The sequence below is a fragment of the Gigantopelta aegis genome, chromosome 6, assembly GCF_016097555.1.
Source record: "Gigantopelta aegis isolate Gae_Host chromosome 6, Gae_host_genome, whole genome shotgun sequence".
In the NCBI taxonomy this organism is placed as follows: domain Eukaryota; kingdom Metazoa; phylum Mollusca; class Gastropoda; order Neomphalida; family Peltospiridae; genus Gigantopelta; species Gigantopelta aegis.
The window spans coordinates 7,989,485-8,005,878 of NC_054704.1; the positions used below are offsets into that span (position 1 = coordinate 7,989,485).

The window sequence follows — 16,394 nt, forward strand, 5'->3', positions numbered from 1 at the left end:
ATGTTATCAGGATGTTAGTTAAATATGAAAAGAAGACTTGAAAACCATGTCAAGAGCAAAGGGATGCAGTTAAAATTAGACATGACAAATTGCATGTTTTCTCCATTAAGAAACCGGAAACAGCATATGGTCCTGTTAATGTCAGAAGATACCCCAGACTAATTAACAATAAACAAAACATACATTCTATCAACAAACTCTTCTTATGTGTTTTAAAAACGGACAAATAAAAGTTAAACCTATAACACATTGTTTTTGTTTTCTGTTTCTTTTTTAAACTAATGCTATTCAGCACGTCATCTGTGTTGCTTGGGACTCAACGAAAGACAGTGTGACGTCATGACAACGTCGTTAACGACACGTGAGCCGTGTTGAGCCGACGAAGCAAGTGGTACGTCCACAGAGCCGCTCGCAGCAGTAGATTTATGTGATGACATCAGGCGGAGACAGGTCTGGCTTGGCAATTGGCAATGAGCTGTTGTCTTTGTGGGTGTGGTGTTTAAAACTATCCCGGCATGTTGCTAACCGTCAACTACTTTGGTCGGATTAATGCAAGCTGCTTCTCTTCATGTCTGCATCAACTAAAGGTAAGATGGGATAGTTGGTAAAAATAACATAGAGTGCTGTTCAAATAAGTATCAGTGGTGTTCAGGCTAATCTTTAGACAAAATAAAAATATCTCATTATTGCTAATAAAATAACTGTCACTGGCTTTAAGGCTTATTCTTGGTAACATTATATTGTTGTTAAAATAAATGTCAGTAGATTTTTTATAATAATCTAGCAAAAAGGTGTATAATTATGCATATTAAATAACTACCAGTGGTTTTTAGACTAATTACTGGCAAAACTATATTGCTGTTAAAATAAAGTAAACCCCCCCCCCCCCCCCCCCCCCCTTCACGCCGGCCAAATATATTGTACGAACTTCTTTTTCTAATTCTTAGTTTGGTTTTACCTTTTTTTTTAAATTTATAGGTTACTGGCATGCTCGTTTTAATTTGTTTTAAATTATTTTATACTTGTTTTTAGATTTATTGAAAAAAATAAATAGGAACCTAATAGGGCGGGAAGCTGCTCCTATCCTAGTGGTTGGAACCTGGTAATATACCAGGTATCCCTCCACTAGTCTTCCAAATTAAAGGGTCACAGCGTCTGGTGAATGATATAACCTTTAGTTTCTCGTGACTACGGAGAGGCGCCTCTGGACTTCGTGATCATCCGAATACGTTTCGCTCTGCCAGGCTTGCCAGACTCAACTTTCTCTACTCAGCAATCTACGGAGAGGGTCACTTTCCTAGTGACCCACCCGCCTACTATTGGAGCACCGAGGATAGAGGGCACGACGGTTGGGTTGGCTGGGGGTGGGATGCCGGGGGGGGGGGGGGGGTATGGGGCATGCCACCAGAAATAGGTTAGGCCATAGGCGTAGGCGGTTTCGGCCGTAGAGGGTGTTAGGTGTGTCTGGGGGACTGCCCACTGACCCCGGGTTTCCCTCCCCCGGTTTCGGCCACACTGAAGTTCCCGATATGATCGGTGTCTCTACAAAACTCTCCTCTGCTATTGGGCGGACTTCCTGTGGCCTAGGCCCAACCTCCTAGAAACCAACACCACCTAATGTTAAGGGTTAATGAGTTTTCTTAATTATTTTATATTTTGGAAACCCGCTCTAAAAGTGCGTCAAAATTTATATATTATATGAAATTATAAAGAAAATTATTTTATTTATATATTAGAAAAGGCGCAACAAAAATTAAAGTATATGAGGTCCTCTTCCCCTTTTGGTATAAAGTCAAAATTGTCCTACTAATTTATCGGCCCGGACTGGGCCGCTGGCATCCAGATACCGAGCCCGGGGTGGTCATGCTCGAAACCTTAGTGGTATAGGAGCATGTTAAAAACTTAACGTGAACGTGTTAAAATAAATACCAGCGGCTTTTAGAATAATCTTTTGCAAAAAAAAAATACATTGCTGTTAATATAATTGTCAATCGCTTTAAAACTAATCTTTTGCAAAAAAATATATACATCACATTGTTGATAAAATACTAATTAGCAGCCTGAGGACTAATTAGTGGCTTCCAGACTATACACGTGTGTATATAGATTAGAAATAATTCTCAGTGAAACGCCAATTCTACATTTCCAACATTTTGACAAGTGTGCATAATGCACTTTATTATTCCACCCATCACCCCCCCCCCCCTTCCACCCCACCCCAACCCCCAGTACTCACAACGTTGTGCAAATACTGCACCTATAGAAAATACATGACGTCATTAAAATTGAAATTCTAATACAAAATATAACGCTAACCTTTGTCGCAGTATATACTGTACCGTTTGTTAAATGTTTCTTCATATTAACCAGATTCCACCTTGTTGTGAAAGATAATTCACTGACAATTGTTACAATTAAATACGTGACCGAATTGTTATAAAAAGAAGAAATATGACTCATTTAAATAGTATAAGATTAAGTAGATAGAGTTATTTACGCATTCAGCATAATATACCGGTCAGCATGATCTTGTGTAAAACACGTCAAACTAACTGTGAAAGAATCGTCCACGTGTAAGTTCTAATTTATATGTAAACAATGCAAAGAGAATTACGACTCAACATTTCGCATTTATTATTATTATTATTATTTATTATATTTAATATTATTATTTTTAAAAAACCCAACATTTTTCTTATTTTTCTTCTTGTTAATTTTTACTGTCAATTCCAAGTTAACGTCGCAGTTTTTCATCTTGTCAAACATAGCTCTGGGCCATGCATACGGGCTGTGCCTGTAAACGCATTATGTGCAAATGTCTATCACAAGTCCGGAACAAACAACATACGTAAAAAAACAACCGCAATAGTGTATATGCACAATTCTGCTTCTCGTTGTCATATATATATATATATATATATATATATATATATATATATCGTCTTTTTCTTTATTGCGTAGTGAAGTCTTTTACGAAGTCAACTCATGGTTTGTATTTTCATTTACATCTAATTAATGTTAATGTACGCTGTCCTGGACACGCAAATCAGTTATTTGTAGTACTTTTCTATGCATGGCTACTATTTATTATCAGTTAAAAGCAAGGGATATGTTAAATGTACCATATCATAGGCAAGATATCACATACCACGGCTTTTAATGTCCTTGCACCAATTGCTGTAATTGTGTCTTAAAGGTAACATTCTGAGTTTGTAGCCAATAAAATAGAAAATATAGAGGTTATTACAGAAGAAGTTTGTTTTGTTTAACGACACCAGTAGAGCACATTGATTAGTTAATCATCGGCTATTGGATGTCAAACATTTGGTAATTCTGACATGTAGTCATCAGAGGAAACCCGTTACATTTTTCCTAATGCAGCAAGGGATATTTTATACACATTTTCCCACAGACAGGCCTTTGACCAGTGGTGGTGCACTGGTTGGAACGAGCAAAAACCCAATCAGTTGAATGGATCCACCGAAGTGGTTCGATCCCGCGACGCAAGCACCCTAAGCGAGCACTCAACCGACTGCGCTAAATCCTGCCCCGATGATTATGAAAAAGCATAAAGCTTGTTTTGTTTAACGACACCACTAGAGCATATTGATTTATTAATCATCGGGTATTGGATGTCAAACATTTGGTAATTCTGACATGTAGTCATCAGAGGAAACCCGTTACATTTTTCCTAATGCAGCAAGGGATATTTTATACACATTTTCCCACAGACAGGCCTTTGACCAGTGGTGGTGCACTGGTTGGAACGAGCAAAAACCCAATCACATAATACATTGTGGAGAGTGATACGTAGATATATATGTAGTTATATATTCATCACATAATACTACGTTGTGGAGAGTGATACGTAAATATATTATAATATAAATTATCTTGCTGATGCTAACTCCAAAAAAAACACGTCGATCTCTGGTCAGACCGAAGTTCCAGAATTGACGCGGCGATGCGGATGTTTTTCTTGCTTTTTTTAAAGCATGGATTGCACAGAAAAGGTGGGTATTTTTAGTTTTTCAAAGTCCTCGTCAACTGTCGTTGTTCATCCTTAATGGCCATGGTACCCCCTTCTTTGCCTTGGCACCCTAAACAACCCACAGGTTACGTCTACAAAAATTGACGTCATACCGCGGAAAATTAAAAAAACCCAATGTTGACACGCGAGGGTCAAAATCGACGCGCGCGCTGACCAGAGACCAGAAATGTATTTTGTTTGGCCTTATGGATATTTACTCAGTGTTGTTAACTGCTGTACATTATTAATGGACAGTAATTGTATTAGTTTAAATGAAGATGGTTAGGTATACTAATATAGTTTAATGTATCTGCTTCTCAGGGTACTATAAAATGGACAAACTAATATGAAGTGGAACTCATCTTCAACTGCCTGCATGTTGCACAAATTACAGAGTCTTTTATGATCTCTCTCTATTATTATATCTGCCCGTTTCTATAGCAAGGCTGTGTGCAGATAGTCTATATTAACATAATATGTGTTTATACTTCGAAAAATAGAATTTTTAAATAATACTGCAAACATAAATTATCAACAAGATATTTGTATATAAAACATTTTGAGGATGTGTCTCAAATAGCATACAAGTATTGGGTGAACTGGTCAGACATTCTCTGTTTAATTTCAGTTAGAAATATAACACTGTTATGAACTTTCTGGTGGTACCATATATTAGCATATCCAAGGCTAAAGAGCAAAAATCACATACCGGACTCGCCCAATTCACCGTGCTTGGTTTTCTGTAACAATTATCATATCATGTATCATAACACTGATGTAAAATACAGTGATCCGTTTCCACCAATTTCCACCAATATTGAATAATACGTATATCTGTAGTCGATACATTTAATACAAACACGTTTATGATCGCGGCGCTGGATGGAGATTCGTGGTGTCAGCCATTATTTTCACAAGTTCCCATTCCACTGCATTGTGCAGAAATGCGGTGCTGATCGCGAATAACGGTTTTGTCGTTCAGATTCTAAAGTTTTAAATAATTTGGGACGATAATTTTGACGGTACTCAAAAATGAAAATGGAAACAGACATGTAGGCAATACAATTTTAATCCAATTGACCTACGGGTTGTGGGTGTGTATGATGTGAGGGTGTACTTATTCTGAATGAATCAAATGAAAGAATGAATGTTTAACGACACCCAGACACAAACATGCATATCTGTTATTGGGTGTTACACAAAGGTAAGACTATGAATATGACGACAGTTCTGACCACTGCTTGTTAAAATACATGTATCGCGATTTGTCAAAACATTTAAGTTAATATAAAATACTAAAATATTTTTATTGTTAGGCGTCAACGACAAAAACAACAATCACCAAGTTAAAAATTAACCATTAAAAGAGGCTGGCATACATACATGTATACTAATAACATTTTAGGACATAAATAAGAGGAAATGGCTTTAGATTTTATTTCATATGGCAAGGTTGTTAAAACCATAAACTTCCTTTGCATACAACGAACAGTACTTCATGCGTAGCCAGTTAATATAGAGCATAACCTTCTTATATATGCCTGCTAAAATCCCAGATCACAGAAAAAACCCAGTACACTAAAGTTATTATTTGAAGTGTGAAACGAGCAGATAGAGAAAACCGTACACTTCTTTTGAACGACGTTTGTTATCAGCGCATTATCATTGTCGACAAATTTCATCACACACTACAGTTTAAAATTATCACTATAAACTATCTAAATGATTGCATTAAATAATTGCACTAAATAATTTTATTTCCACCCAAAATTCTTATTTTTATATATAACACCCAAAGAACAGTTTAGTTTTTATTATAAATATCAGGACCCTGAAAGGACAAGTTGCATTTGTATGTTGGTTTTCCAGTATAACAAATGAAGTACAATTTGATGGTAGTTTGTTAAGAAATTTTATTTATTCATTTTAAATTTAAATTAAGCGAGTTGGTGTGGGTTTAAAAAGTAATAATATGTTTTTATGATTTTTTGCATTATTAACTGTAGAGATACGGAACAGTTTATTGTTTTACTTTTGACGCAAACAGACCCGTCAGCAATTCATGACAGCATACTGTCAAGACATCCCTTGGACTCTGTCTTGAGAACAGATACAAGCTTGAATATGTTAATGGTTTCGTTGTTGAGATTCCCGTACAAATCAGCAGCCAATAGTCGCTGTTCACTGTTCAGGACACTTGGTATGTCTTATGCTAATGACCAGTGATAACACTATTACCCATGGGCTGCCGGGTGTGTAATGTGTCGATGTGCAGTCTATATGAGTGTGTGAAGTTAATCATTCACCGAGTTGTTGACAGTGTGACCGGGCCAGTCAAGGGAAGAGTTATGGAACAGGCCGTGCTGCCTGACATAATACTTACAAGGTGCTGACAGCAGACCTTGTTCTCGCTACAGGTGCATACACTTTAACTCCCACCGATAACCTTTCATTTAACGTATGCTTTCTCAGACAGAGTAGTACCAAAAACCGCGGGAATTGCTCTGTGACTAATTCGTTCGAGAAATGTACCTAATTGTGTCGACTTAGAGGAGGAGGACTGAATGTTGTTTATCACTTTGTTTACCCATGTAAACAGGTAAGTTCTGTAGTCGTAAACAATATACTGTCATAGTTTTCCGGTGTTTAGTGCTTCATGACTAGTAAACAATGGCATGATACTATGCGCTATTCTCGCTGTAGCAGATGACGTGTAAATTACCTTTACTGCTAATTGGCAAGAGCGGTTTTCGTGTGTGTGTCGGGTTTATCATTCCACTGGACCAATGCATACATTTCCAATAGCTGTAGTTTAAACCTGTCGTTTGGTGTCATTAAACACACATGCAGTTCTCGTTCTGATTTGCCTTACTCATGTGTTGTTTTCTCTAAGCATGATTAATGCGTTCGACTGACGAGGAATAGGCCGTTCGATCGATCCCCATCAGTATGTTTGCGTCAAAGGAGAAGTGATTAATACAAGTGATAACACACACACACGCACACACGCACGCACACGCACACGCGCACACACACACACACACACACACACACACATACACACACACGTTAGTGGTAGAATTAAACATATCTGACAAGCTGCTCCATAGCGATGACCTATACACTAAAGCCAATGAATTTAACACTACTGAAATCAACCGACTTAGTCACAGCTCTCGAAATTCGTGACGACAATCGGAATGCCACCATAAAAAAGCTGTTTCCCTACGTCTCTCTATCCATCTATCCATCTATCTATCTCTCTATCCATCTATCTATCCATCCATTTATCCATCTCTCTATCTATCTCTCTCTCTATCTATCTCTCTATCTATCTCTATCTATTTCTCTCTCTGTCTATCTGTCTATCTATCCATCTCTCTATCCATCTATCCATCTATCTATCTATCTATCTATTAGCCGATATATATTTCGTGCTGCGATGTCGTTAAACATCTATTCTATCTATCTCTCTATCTATCTATCTCTCTATCTCTCTATCCATCTATCTATCTCTCTATCCATCTATCTCTCTTTCTATCTATCCATCTATCCATCTATCTATCTATCTCCTAGGCTGATCCATTTCCAATATATCAAAGTCCTTGTCCTGTCTGTGGGGAAATACAAATAAAATATCCCTTGGTGATAGTCTAAAAATATAGCGGGTTTTCTCTGTAGTCTGCCTTAGAATTATGAAATGTTTGACATCCATTAACCGATGATTAATTGATCAATGTGCTCTAGAGTTGTCTTTAAAGTAAACAATGCTTAGTCTTGTACTTTTGGAATCAGTCGTGTGCTGTATTGAATTGGAATATGCTAATGATAGATTCACAATCGTCATATAATTATGTTACGTTTCTATTCACAATTTTAAAATTCTATAGTGTTTTTCGAGTATTACTGGCGATTATCGTCAATTTTCTCGGAAATAATACCTTCCTTTATTTTGTGGGCTGTGTACCTTTAATGTGCTTAATGTCGTTAAACAAATACTGGTATCCTTTCCTCAACTTCCACCCTCATAAACCCAAGTTTATATTTCGTGTTTCCGTGAGCGAACCAGCTTTTACCGCCACAATGTACTTGGTGACTGCTACGAGAATGTCAACTTGAACGCAACTTTCGAAAGACGGGGCGGGAGGTAGCCCAGTGGTACAGCGCTCGCTCGATGCGCGGTCGGTTCGGGATCGATCCCCGTCGGTGGGCCCATTGGGCTATTTCACGTTCCATCCAGTGCACCACGACTGGTATATCAAAGACCATGGTATGTGCTACCCTGTCTGTCGGATGGTGCATATAAAAGATCCCTTACTGCTTATCGAAAAGAGTAGCCCATGAAGTGGCGACAGCGGGTTTCCTCTCTCAATATCTGTGTGGTCCTTAACCATATGTCTGACGCCATATAACCGTAAATAAAATGTGTTGAGTGCGTCGTTAAATAAAACATTTCCTTCCTTCCTTCTCCGAAAGTACAACACTGTTGCGAATTCCGCTTACAGTTACGCTCGATAGAAACTAAAAACTGAATATTTATAATTCCATATATGTTTGTTATATGCCCGTGTTTGACGGGTGTATTATGGGATGGCGTTGTATTTTCCGTATCAATTCATATAGGACCGTAAAACCATGCATGCAAATACAACTTGGGATGGCGGTGTATTGCGTACAATAACTAGGTCACCGCGACCTACTTTTGACGGGCTTACCATGTATCTCACCGGCACTCTTGTTTCGCATATCAAGAGTAGCCTGAAAACTACATTGACTAGAAGTGAATATTTGGATATTTATGGCATTGCGTTTATTAGCACACATATGGCAGGTCTATTGCAAGTGATACAAATCAAGTTTATGGCAATTTTATTAGTAGCTATACGGTATTGCAGGTTGTACATGCGAGAGAGAAATAATGAATGAGTCATATCTTGGATCATCTATCTTGCAGTTGTCTATTATAGGAACACGTTAGCATTAGTATTCGGACCGAATATTCGAATATTCGCTCGCTAATTTGTTATTCGAAATATATGGTTGGGTTTTTTAGTCGTATGTGGAAAATGACTAAATTAGATGGCTAATGCAGTTTCTTTGAATTCTAAGATCAGTGTTGCATGCTTCTTGCCACGTGTTTTCAGTCGGGAACATATTTATAGCATGTGTGCAGTTTCATAATTATAGGATATCAAACGAGCTTCCATTTCGTATCATGTTTATGTTCCGAGTGAAATAATTTTCAACTGTCAGGAGCTTTAGCGAGTGACAATAACATTATTTTACGAGGGACGTTAACATGATACGAAATGTTAGCGAGTTTAATATCCTATTTATTACCCATAATCGATCTTAATGTATATAACTCAACTCGTGTAGCTGACGTTCCTGTACGGTTGTAGTTTGCCAATCGATGACGTCACCGTGTGACGTCAAGGTGATACGTCCCACTTGGCGTTCTAGTGGGACGTATCACTTTGATATGTACCAAGATATTTTTAACCTGATGGGTAATAATAGAGTATTAACAGTGACGTATGCCGGTGGCTGAATGAATGAATGAATGAATGAATGTTTAACGACACCCCAGCACGAAAAATACATCGGCTATTGGGTATCAAACTATGGTAATGCAAACAAATAATGTGATGATCAACATCAATATAAAAATGCTAAATTTAAATAAAAACAGTGTAAAAAAAACTGTACAAAAATACAAATATCACAGATAGATACTGACTTTTACTCAAAATTTCAATTATATTTGTGCTGTATTAGCCATTCTAAAAGAGAATGTTACACCCCTGCACCACGGTGAGGTTACAGCACGCGCAGGGGCGGGTGGCTGAAATTCATAAAAGTATTTTCAATAACACGGGAATGGGGTGCTTCGACATTACTCAGTATGTTGACTTCAAATCATATAAACAAGAATTAAAAAAATGTCTACATAGAAGAGAGGTTTTCGGATTTTACAACCTCTTCTAGAGGACAATTTTATACATTATTCCAAATGGAATTTTACTTCGAAACATATTTGACGTGATTATTTTACTACAATAGATACAGGATAACAAAATTGCATATGTCAAATTTAATATTGCCGCTCAAAACAAGTAAATTGTTCAGTGTTCCCAACGAAAACGGGCTTATAACACTGATATTGGAGAAAAATACCATTATTCAGTCAATTGTAAAAATCGAAGTATTGAAAAGAGAACAAAAACATATATATTATAGAACTAATCGTAGCGTTTTGAAAATAAAAGGTATGCAGTCTTTGAGTAGTACATAATTAAAGAAAAAATTACTATATATTTTGTGAATCGATTGTTTTCGTTCGCACGTTTTTGCTATTTTTGATTATGTACCCGGTGTTCATTGTTAACTACAAATATTCTATGCTGATGCGTGTCCTCGTCATGTATTTGCTAACTATATATTTGTATTGTCCTTATGTTACATATTATAATGTGCCTGAGTGTTGTAAAATAAATCTATCCGAATCCGTTCAGTCGGCAGTTCAAAACGTGTCTCGTTTAAAGCTTAGCACGGTCAGAATGCTAAATTTAAATGTTCAGGATGTGAACTGATTTGGTATACACTGATATACACTACACTTCAGTCGATATACACTGATATACACTACACTTCAGTCGATATACACTGATATACACTACACTTCAGTCGATATACACTGATATACACTACACTTCAGTCGATATACACTGATATACACTGAGATATACACTGAGATATACACTGAGATACACTACACTTCAGTCGATATACACTGATATACACTGAGATATACACTGAGATACACTACACTTCAGTCGATATACACTGATATACACTGAGATATACACTGAGATATACACTGAGATACACTGATATACACTACACTTCAGTCGATATACACTGATATACACTGAGATATACACTGAGATACACTGATATACACTACACTTCAGTCGAGTGCAGCTCTACTACTACCACTAGGGGCGGGACGTAGACCAGTGGTAAAGCGCTGGCTTGATGCGCGGTTGGTTTGGGATCGATCCTCGTCGGTGGGCCCATTGGTCTATTTCTCGTTCTATCCAATGCACCACGACTGGTATATCAAAGGTCGTGATATGTGCTATCCTGTATGTCGGATGGTGCATATAAAAAATCCCTAGCTACTAATTGAAAAATATAGCGGGTTTCCTCTCTAAGCGGATTTCCTCTCCTCTCTATATGTCAAAATTACCAAATTCAATAGCCGATGATTAATAAATGAATGTGCTCTAGTGGTGTGAAAAACAAAACAAACTTCAAGTCTACCACTAAGCTACACCCCGCCCCTACTAAAACAACACACACCCGCCGCCGCTATTTTATGTAATAAAGTCTGAAACCTCCTTCAAGTTGATGGTCACTGACCGAACTATTAAGCTGCTTTGACTTTTATTTTCTTATTTTGTTATGAAACCTTCAGCGAAATGATGAAAGTGAACGACAAACAGGGTTTTTTCATTAACCGGCGCGGGTTACAGTGATTGCCTCTAGGAGAAAATGTCAAACACAAGTGACTAGCTAACGCCCAAAACCATAATTGAAGCAATAATTAATCAACACACGACGCCTTTAAAGTCCGCAATGATGACACATGTGACTAAAAATAGAAAAACAGTTATTAATAGATTGTCTTTGAAGTTTCATTGATTACCCATCCGTGTTATACGGATGCATGTAACCCGTTTATAAAAGTCATTAAGTGCTATCGGTAATACGCTTGCAGGGACCCCCCCCCCCCCCCAAAAAAAAAAAAAAAAAAAACCACACAACAACTCCACCCTACGTTGTACCCCATAGGACAGTTTTATTACAGTCATATGCATAATATATGCACAGATACTCCCTTCCATCATAAATAATATATGGACAGTTTAAGTAAATCTACAACAATAGAGGTAAGATATCGGATCATCAAAAATGTACTGAGATGTTCCGAAAGCAATAGCCCGTCTTTCTGTTATTCGCTCATTCAGTTTGCACTTTTTCCTATAAATTCAAAATAACCTGTCTTAGGTTTGTACAGCTTGTAACTCTTTTATTTTGCTTAGGTCCGTCTTTGACAAAGGAAGCGGTTTTCCAATAACCAAGCGACAACACACTAGGTATCGACAACAGTCCATCGTCGGAAGGGGATCAGAACCGTGCGTATCCATGTCAACTGAAACATGACGTAGTATCTGGGTCACCACATCGAGAAATCGCAACGTATTCATGGTCGGGACACACAAGATGAAGTCGGTAATGTTACTTCAGCTAGCGGTGTGCGGCTTTGTAGTCAGATGCGCTCCTGCTACCACTAGATTCGAAAGCATCTGGCATGGCGGAAACAATGAATGCTCCAACCCGTGTGAAAATATCGGTGCTAACATTTGTTCTGCACAGGGTGTGTGCGTGCGCGATGGGTGCGGGTGGAACTGTCGCTGCTACGCAGGGTATACCGGAAAATTCTGCGAGGAGCGAGTGTTTTCCACGGCACGAGCTTCCACTACACACAAAAAGACCTACGATCCCATCGTGAATGGAAATATCTTTGACATGCTTGATCAGACATTAAGGGATTCCACGACGTCGAGTACGACGGCTTCAACGACGGTTGCGGACACAACAGTGATCAGTACAGCTACATCTACAACTACCGCCCCTCCAAGTATAGCACCATCGACCAGGTCACCACCATCGGCCTTTCCGCCAAATAGTTCTTCTATGTCTTCTACAGTAGCAGCGATAGTCACCTCACGCCAATCATCAACACCACCGACAATCTCGCCACCACCAACAGCATTACTTTCAGCACCGTTATCCAAACCAAGCAATGTAGCCATGACAAGTGCATCAGCTTTTCCAACTGCAAAAACCCACATAGGTTTAGAAATACTCCCAGCTGAAACAGTACCGACACAAAAATCAGTGCATGTTTCGAGACCAAGTGCTTCAAAGGTGGCGTCACCCCAAAAGTCGCCTACTTCAGTTCTTGAAAATAATATATCAGCTTCAAGTAAACAAGATCAAATAATTTCCAAATCAGCAGAAATCCCTAAAAATGTGCGTGATAAAAATAATACAAAACTTAATCTAGTGTCCCCCAAAATGCCAGGAAAGGTGGTTTTAGGAGTTATGCATCCTAGTTCAGTTGATGTGGTTTTACCAATCGATTCGGTTCCCACGGTTGAAAATTTGTTGGAAGCTGACCCTCAACGCAGTGTTCAAACCACTCCTAGTGGAAGTACTCAGCAGTCAAATGTTTCAGTAGGCTTGACACAAGAAGTGATTGCTTCAGACGTTAGTCAGGTGATACAGCCAAGTGATTCTACCCGCAAGGATCACACACCGGTCCCTAGCAGTCTTGAGGTTAGCGATGACGATACAAACCACAGGGACAATGGCAAACGTAATGACAACGGTGGTGGTCTTAATGGCTTCGTAGACACCAATCAAAATTTCAGTGGTGAAGAGACAACGGTTATCAGTCAGACGGATGGAAACCGTGTGAATGGCCGGAACGGACATTCAGACAACGGCAATATTGAAGAGAAGGGGCAGATAAATAATACGTCTAATGGAAATGGTCATGACACAATTACCAATAGTATACCTGTTGCGAACAGAAGTGAAAATATTAAAGCTGATAACGGTAATGAAATCAATAGCACCAATGGGCAAACTGCTGTTCGAATGATCACCACTAGGGATAGTGGTACAAATAGAACGAGTGATAACGGCAATGGCGAAAAACCTGGAACCAATGATAATGGTAATGGCGAAAAACGTGGAGCCAATGATAATGGCCATGGCGAAAAACCTGGAACCAATGATAATGGCCATGGCGAAAAACTTGGAACCAATGATAATGGTACTAGTGGTAAAAATAGAACCAGTGATAATGGTAATGGCGAAAAACGTGGAGCCAACGATAATGGTACTGGGGGTAAACGTGGGACTAGCGATGTCAACCACAAAGAAGTCTTTGTTCAAACAAGTAATCCTGGCGACAATGGTAACAAACAAAACGGCGACAGTGGTAACCAACAAAACGGCGTCAGTGGTAACAGAACGAATACCGGTAATGGTGATAGGAACAATGGTGGAGACAGTGGATCTAATATCAAAGATATACAAATAAACGGAGTTCAAAGGGGTATTTCTGGTCAGGTTATCAATGTAACAAAAGACAGCATCCGTACTAACCGCAATGACAATGGTGATAACGGCTACAGCAGTAGTGGAAACAAGCACTCAAATGGGCATCAATCTCCAGATAATGGGTTAGGTGAACATATAAACAGTTCAAACAAAAGTAATTCTGACACAGGATTGAAAGACGTCAGCAAAACCGTATATTCCGATAATAATCTACCCAGTAATAACTCTGATAAAAGAAGCAGTGGCATCATCAATGGTGTTAGTTCGAGTGATAATGGACATGGTGAAACGAACACAACTGCATCAATGCATGACAGCGATGTTGCCAGTGTTAAAAGCACCGGTCAATCAAACAATAACACTCCACCACAGGGTAACACAAACAGTAGTAGAGCGAGTGTCAGTAACACCAAGGGACAAATGCAGGACAACACGAGGAACAGTGGCGGTGCGGAAAGTCAAAGTGACAATATACCTGCTGTTGGGGATAACGGCTCAGGCAGCAGTAATGGAAGGAGTGGAAAAACAGTTGACAATAGCAATGGACTGAATTCTAACAGACATTTAGATAACGGTAAGCGAGATCGCGGAAACGCGCATACTACCAGCGACAACGGTGGAGACTGATACAGTTGGCATTAAATATCATTTGCATCTTATAACCTGTGTTGGAACTTTGCTGTTTCAAACTTCATCTAAAATTAAAAAGAGACGTGGAACTATTTCGTATTTATCTTATTCGACATGACATCTTGCTGGTAGTGTTACGCAAAATTTAGACATTCAGCATGTACATATACCAGTTTCAAACGTCTACGGTAGATAGAAGTGGGTCTATAGTGTAGTCCATCGTATTCACAAAACTCTTTTTCGGTATTGTTGTGCTACATTTAGACTGTGTGCGGCGGTATTTGGTCTTCACACATATTAATATGTTAAGAGGTCATAGGAGTATATCGTTTCCATCATATGTCAATAACGCATTGCTGATGGCTGTGTTTGTATGATACTTTTAGAAAGTGCGAAAGGGTATACTGTCCTCGAACTTCAAGTTCAGTGAAGTTTAGAAAACAAAATGTGAAAATTTATTATTATATTAGTAAGCCATCTTATAGTTTTAACACTGCTGGCAGTGCTAGGCTAAATTTAGAACGTGGTTGAGGATACACTGTCTTTAAAGTATATTAAATTTAGAAAGAGGTGGGGCTACAGCCTAAACCATATGTTGTTCATAACACCATACTGACCCTGTTATGATAAAGCTTAAAAGTATGAAAGGATATATTGTCTTCAAACTTCTACTAAATTTAGAAAAAAAGCAGGCTTATATGGTATTCCATCTTGTGTATCCAAACACTGCTGACATTTTATGATTAAAATTAAAACGTCCGCCGGAAGACGTTGGGCTATGTCTGGTGTTCCATCTTATGTTTTAACAATTTGACATGTGTCTAAACGTACAGTGTGCATAACAAGGTGGGATTATATCGTATTATACGTACATACTCATAACATGAACTTCGTAATATGACGATTATGTGAAATTTCCATTTGAATGCCTAACGACATCCCAGCACGATAAATATATCGGCTATTGGGCAAAGTTTCGCTAAAGGTTATTCACTGATTATGCACAAAATATTATGCGGGTATTATTGTGCTAAATTTAGAAGAAACGGAGGTTTTCACTACATAAATATATTTCATTTGATGTCAAATTTATTGTTAAAATCAAAATATAGTTGTTTTAAATTTAGCTAAAAGAAAGGTAAGCAATGTTTTGCTAATTTAGAAAGTGAATTCCCCTATATCTTGTAACGAATTTTGATAGCCCTCTCTTAAAATACGAAAACGACGCAAAATTCAGTTTTGCTTCAAGAATTGTACATATTGGTGTCTGGTACATCCATATTCTAAGAATTGGCGAGTGAATTAGGTAGGTTTTTCGATAAATATTCTCTATTGAAAGGGAAAACGGAGTATGGATAAAACAGTGTTTATCGTCTAAAAATTAATCGGAGATAACTGTTTTGTTTTTACTCTTTACTCAGTAATAGAAACCTAAACTTGTAACTTAAGAAATTGGGGGAAATAGTGTATATAGTCGAATCGGTCCGCGTTCATTGAGGGTGTGAGGTATGCGAATGTTTTATACATTATATAA

General features: G+C 38.2%; 1 protein-coding gene across 1 annotated transcript; it reads left to right on the top strand.

Moving 5' to 3' along the window:
* The first annotated feature begins 450 nt into the window (after nt 1–450).
* Nucleotides 451–14,889, top strand: LOC121375045 (cell wall protein IFF6-like). The gene is made up of 2 exons (XM_041502255.1): nt 451–587; nt 12,139–14,889. Exon 2 carries the CDS (start codon nt 12,302–12,304, stop codon nt 14,855–14,857), a length of 2,556 nt encoding a protein of 851 aa, XP_041358189.1. The 5' UTR covers nt 451–587; nt 12,139–12,301; the 3' UTR covers nt 14,858–14,889.
* Nucleotides 14,890–16,394: the final 1,505 nt, after the last annotated feature.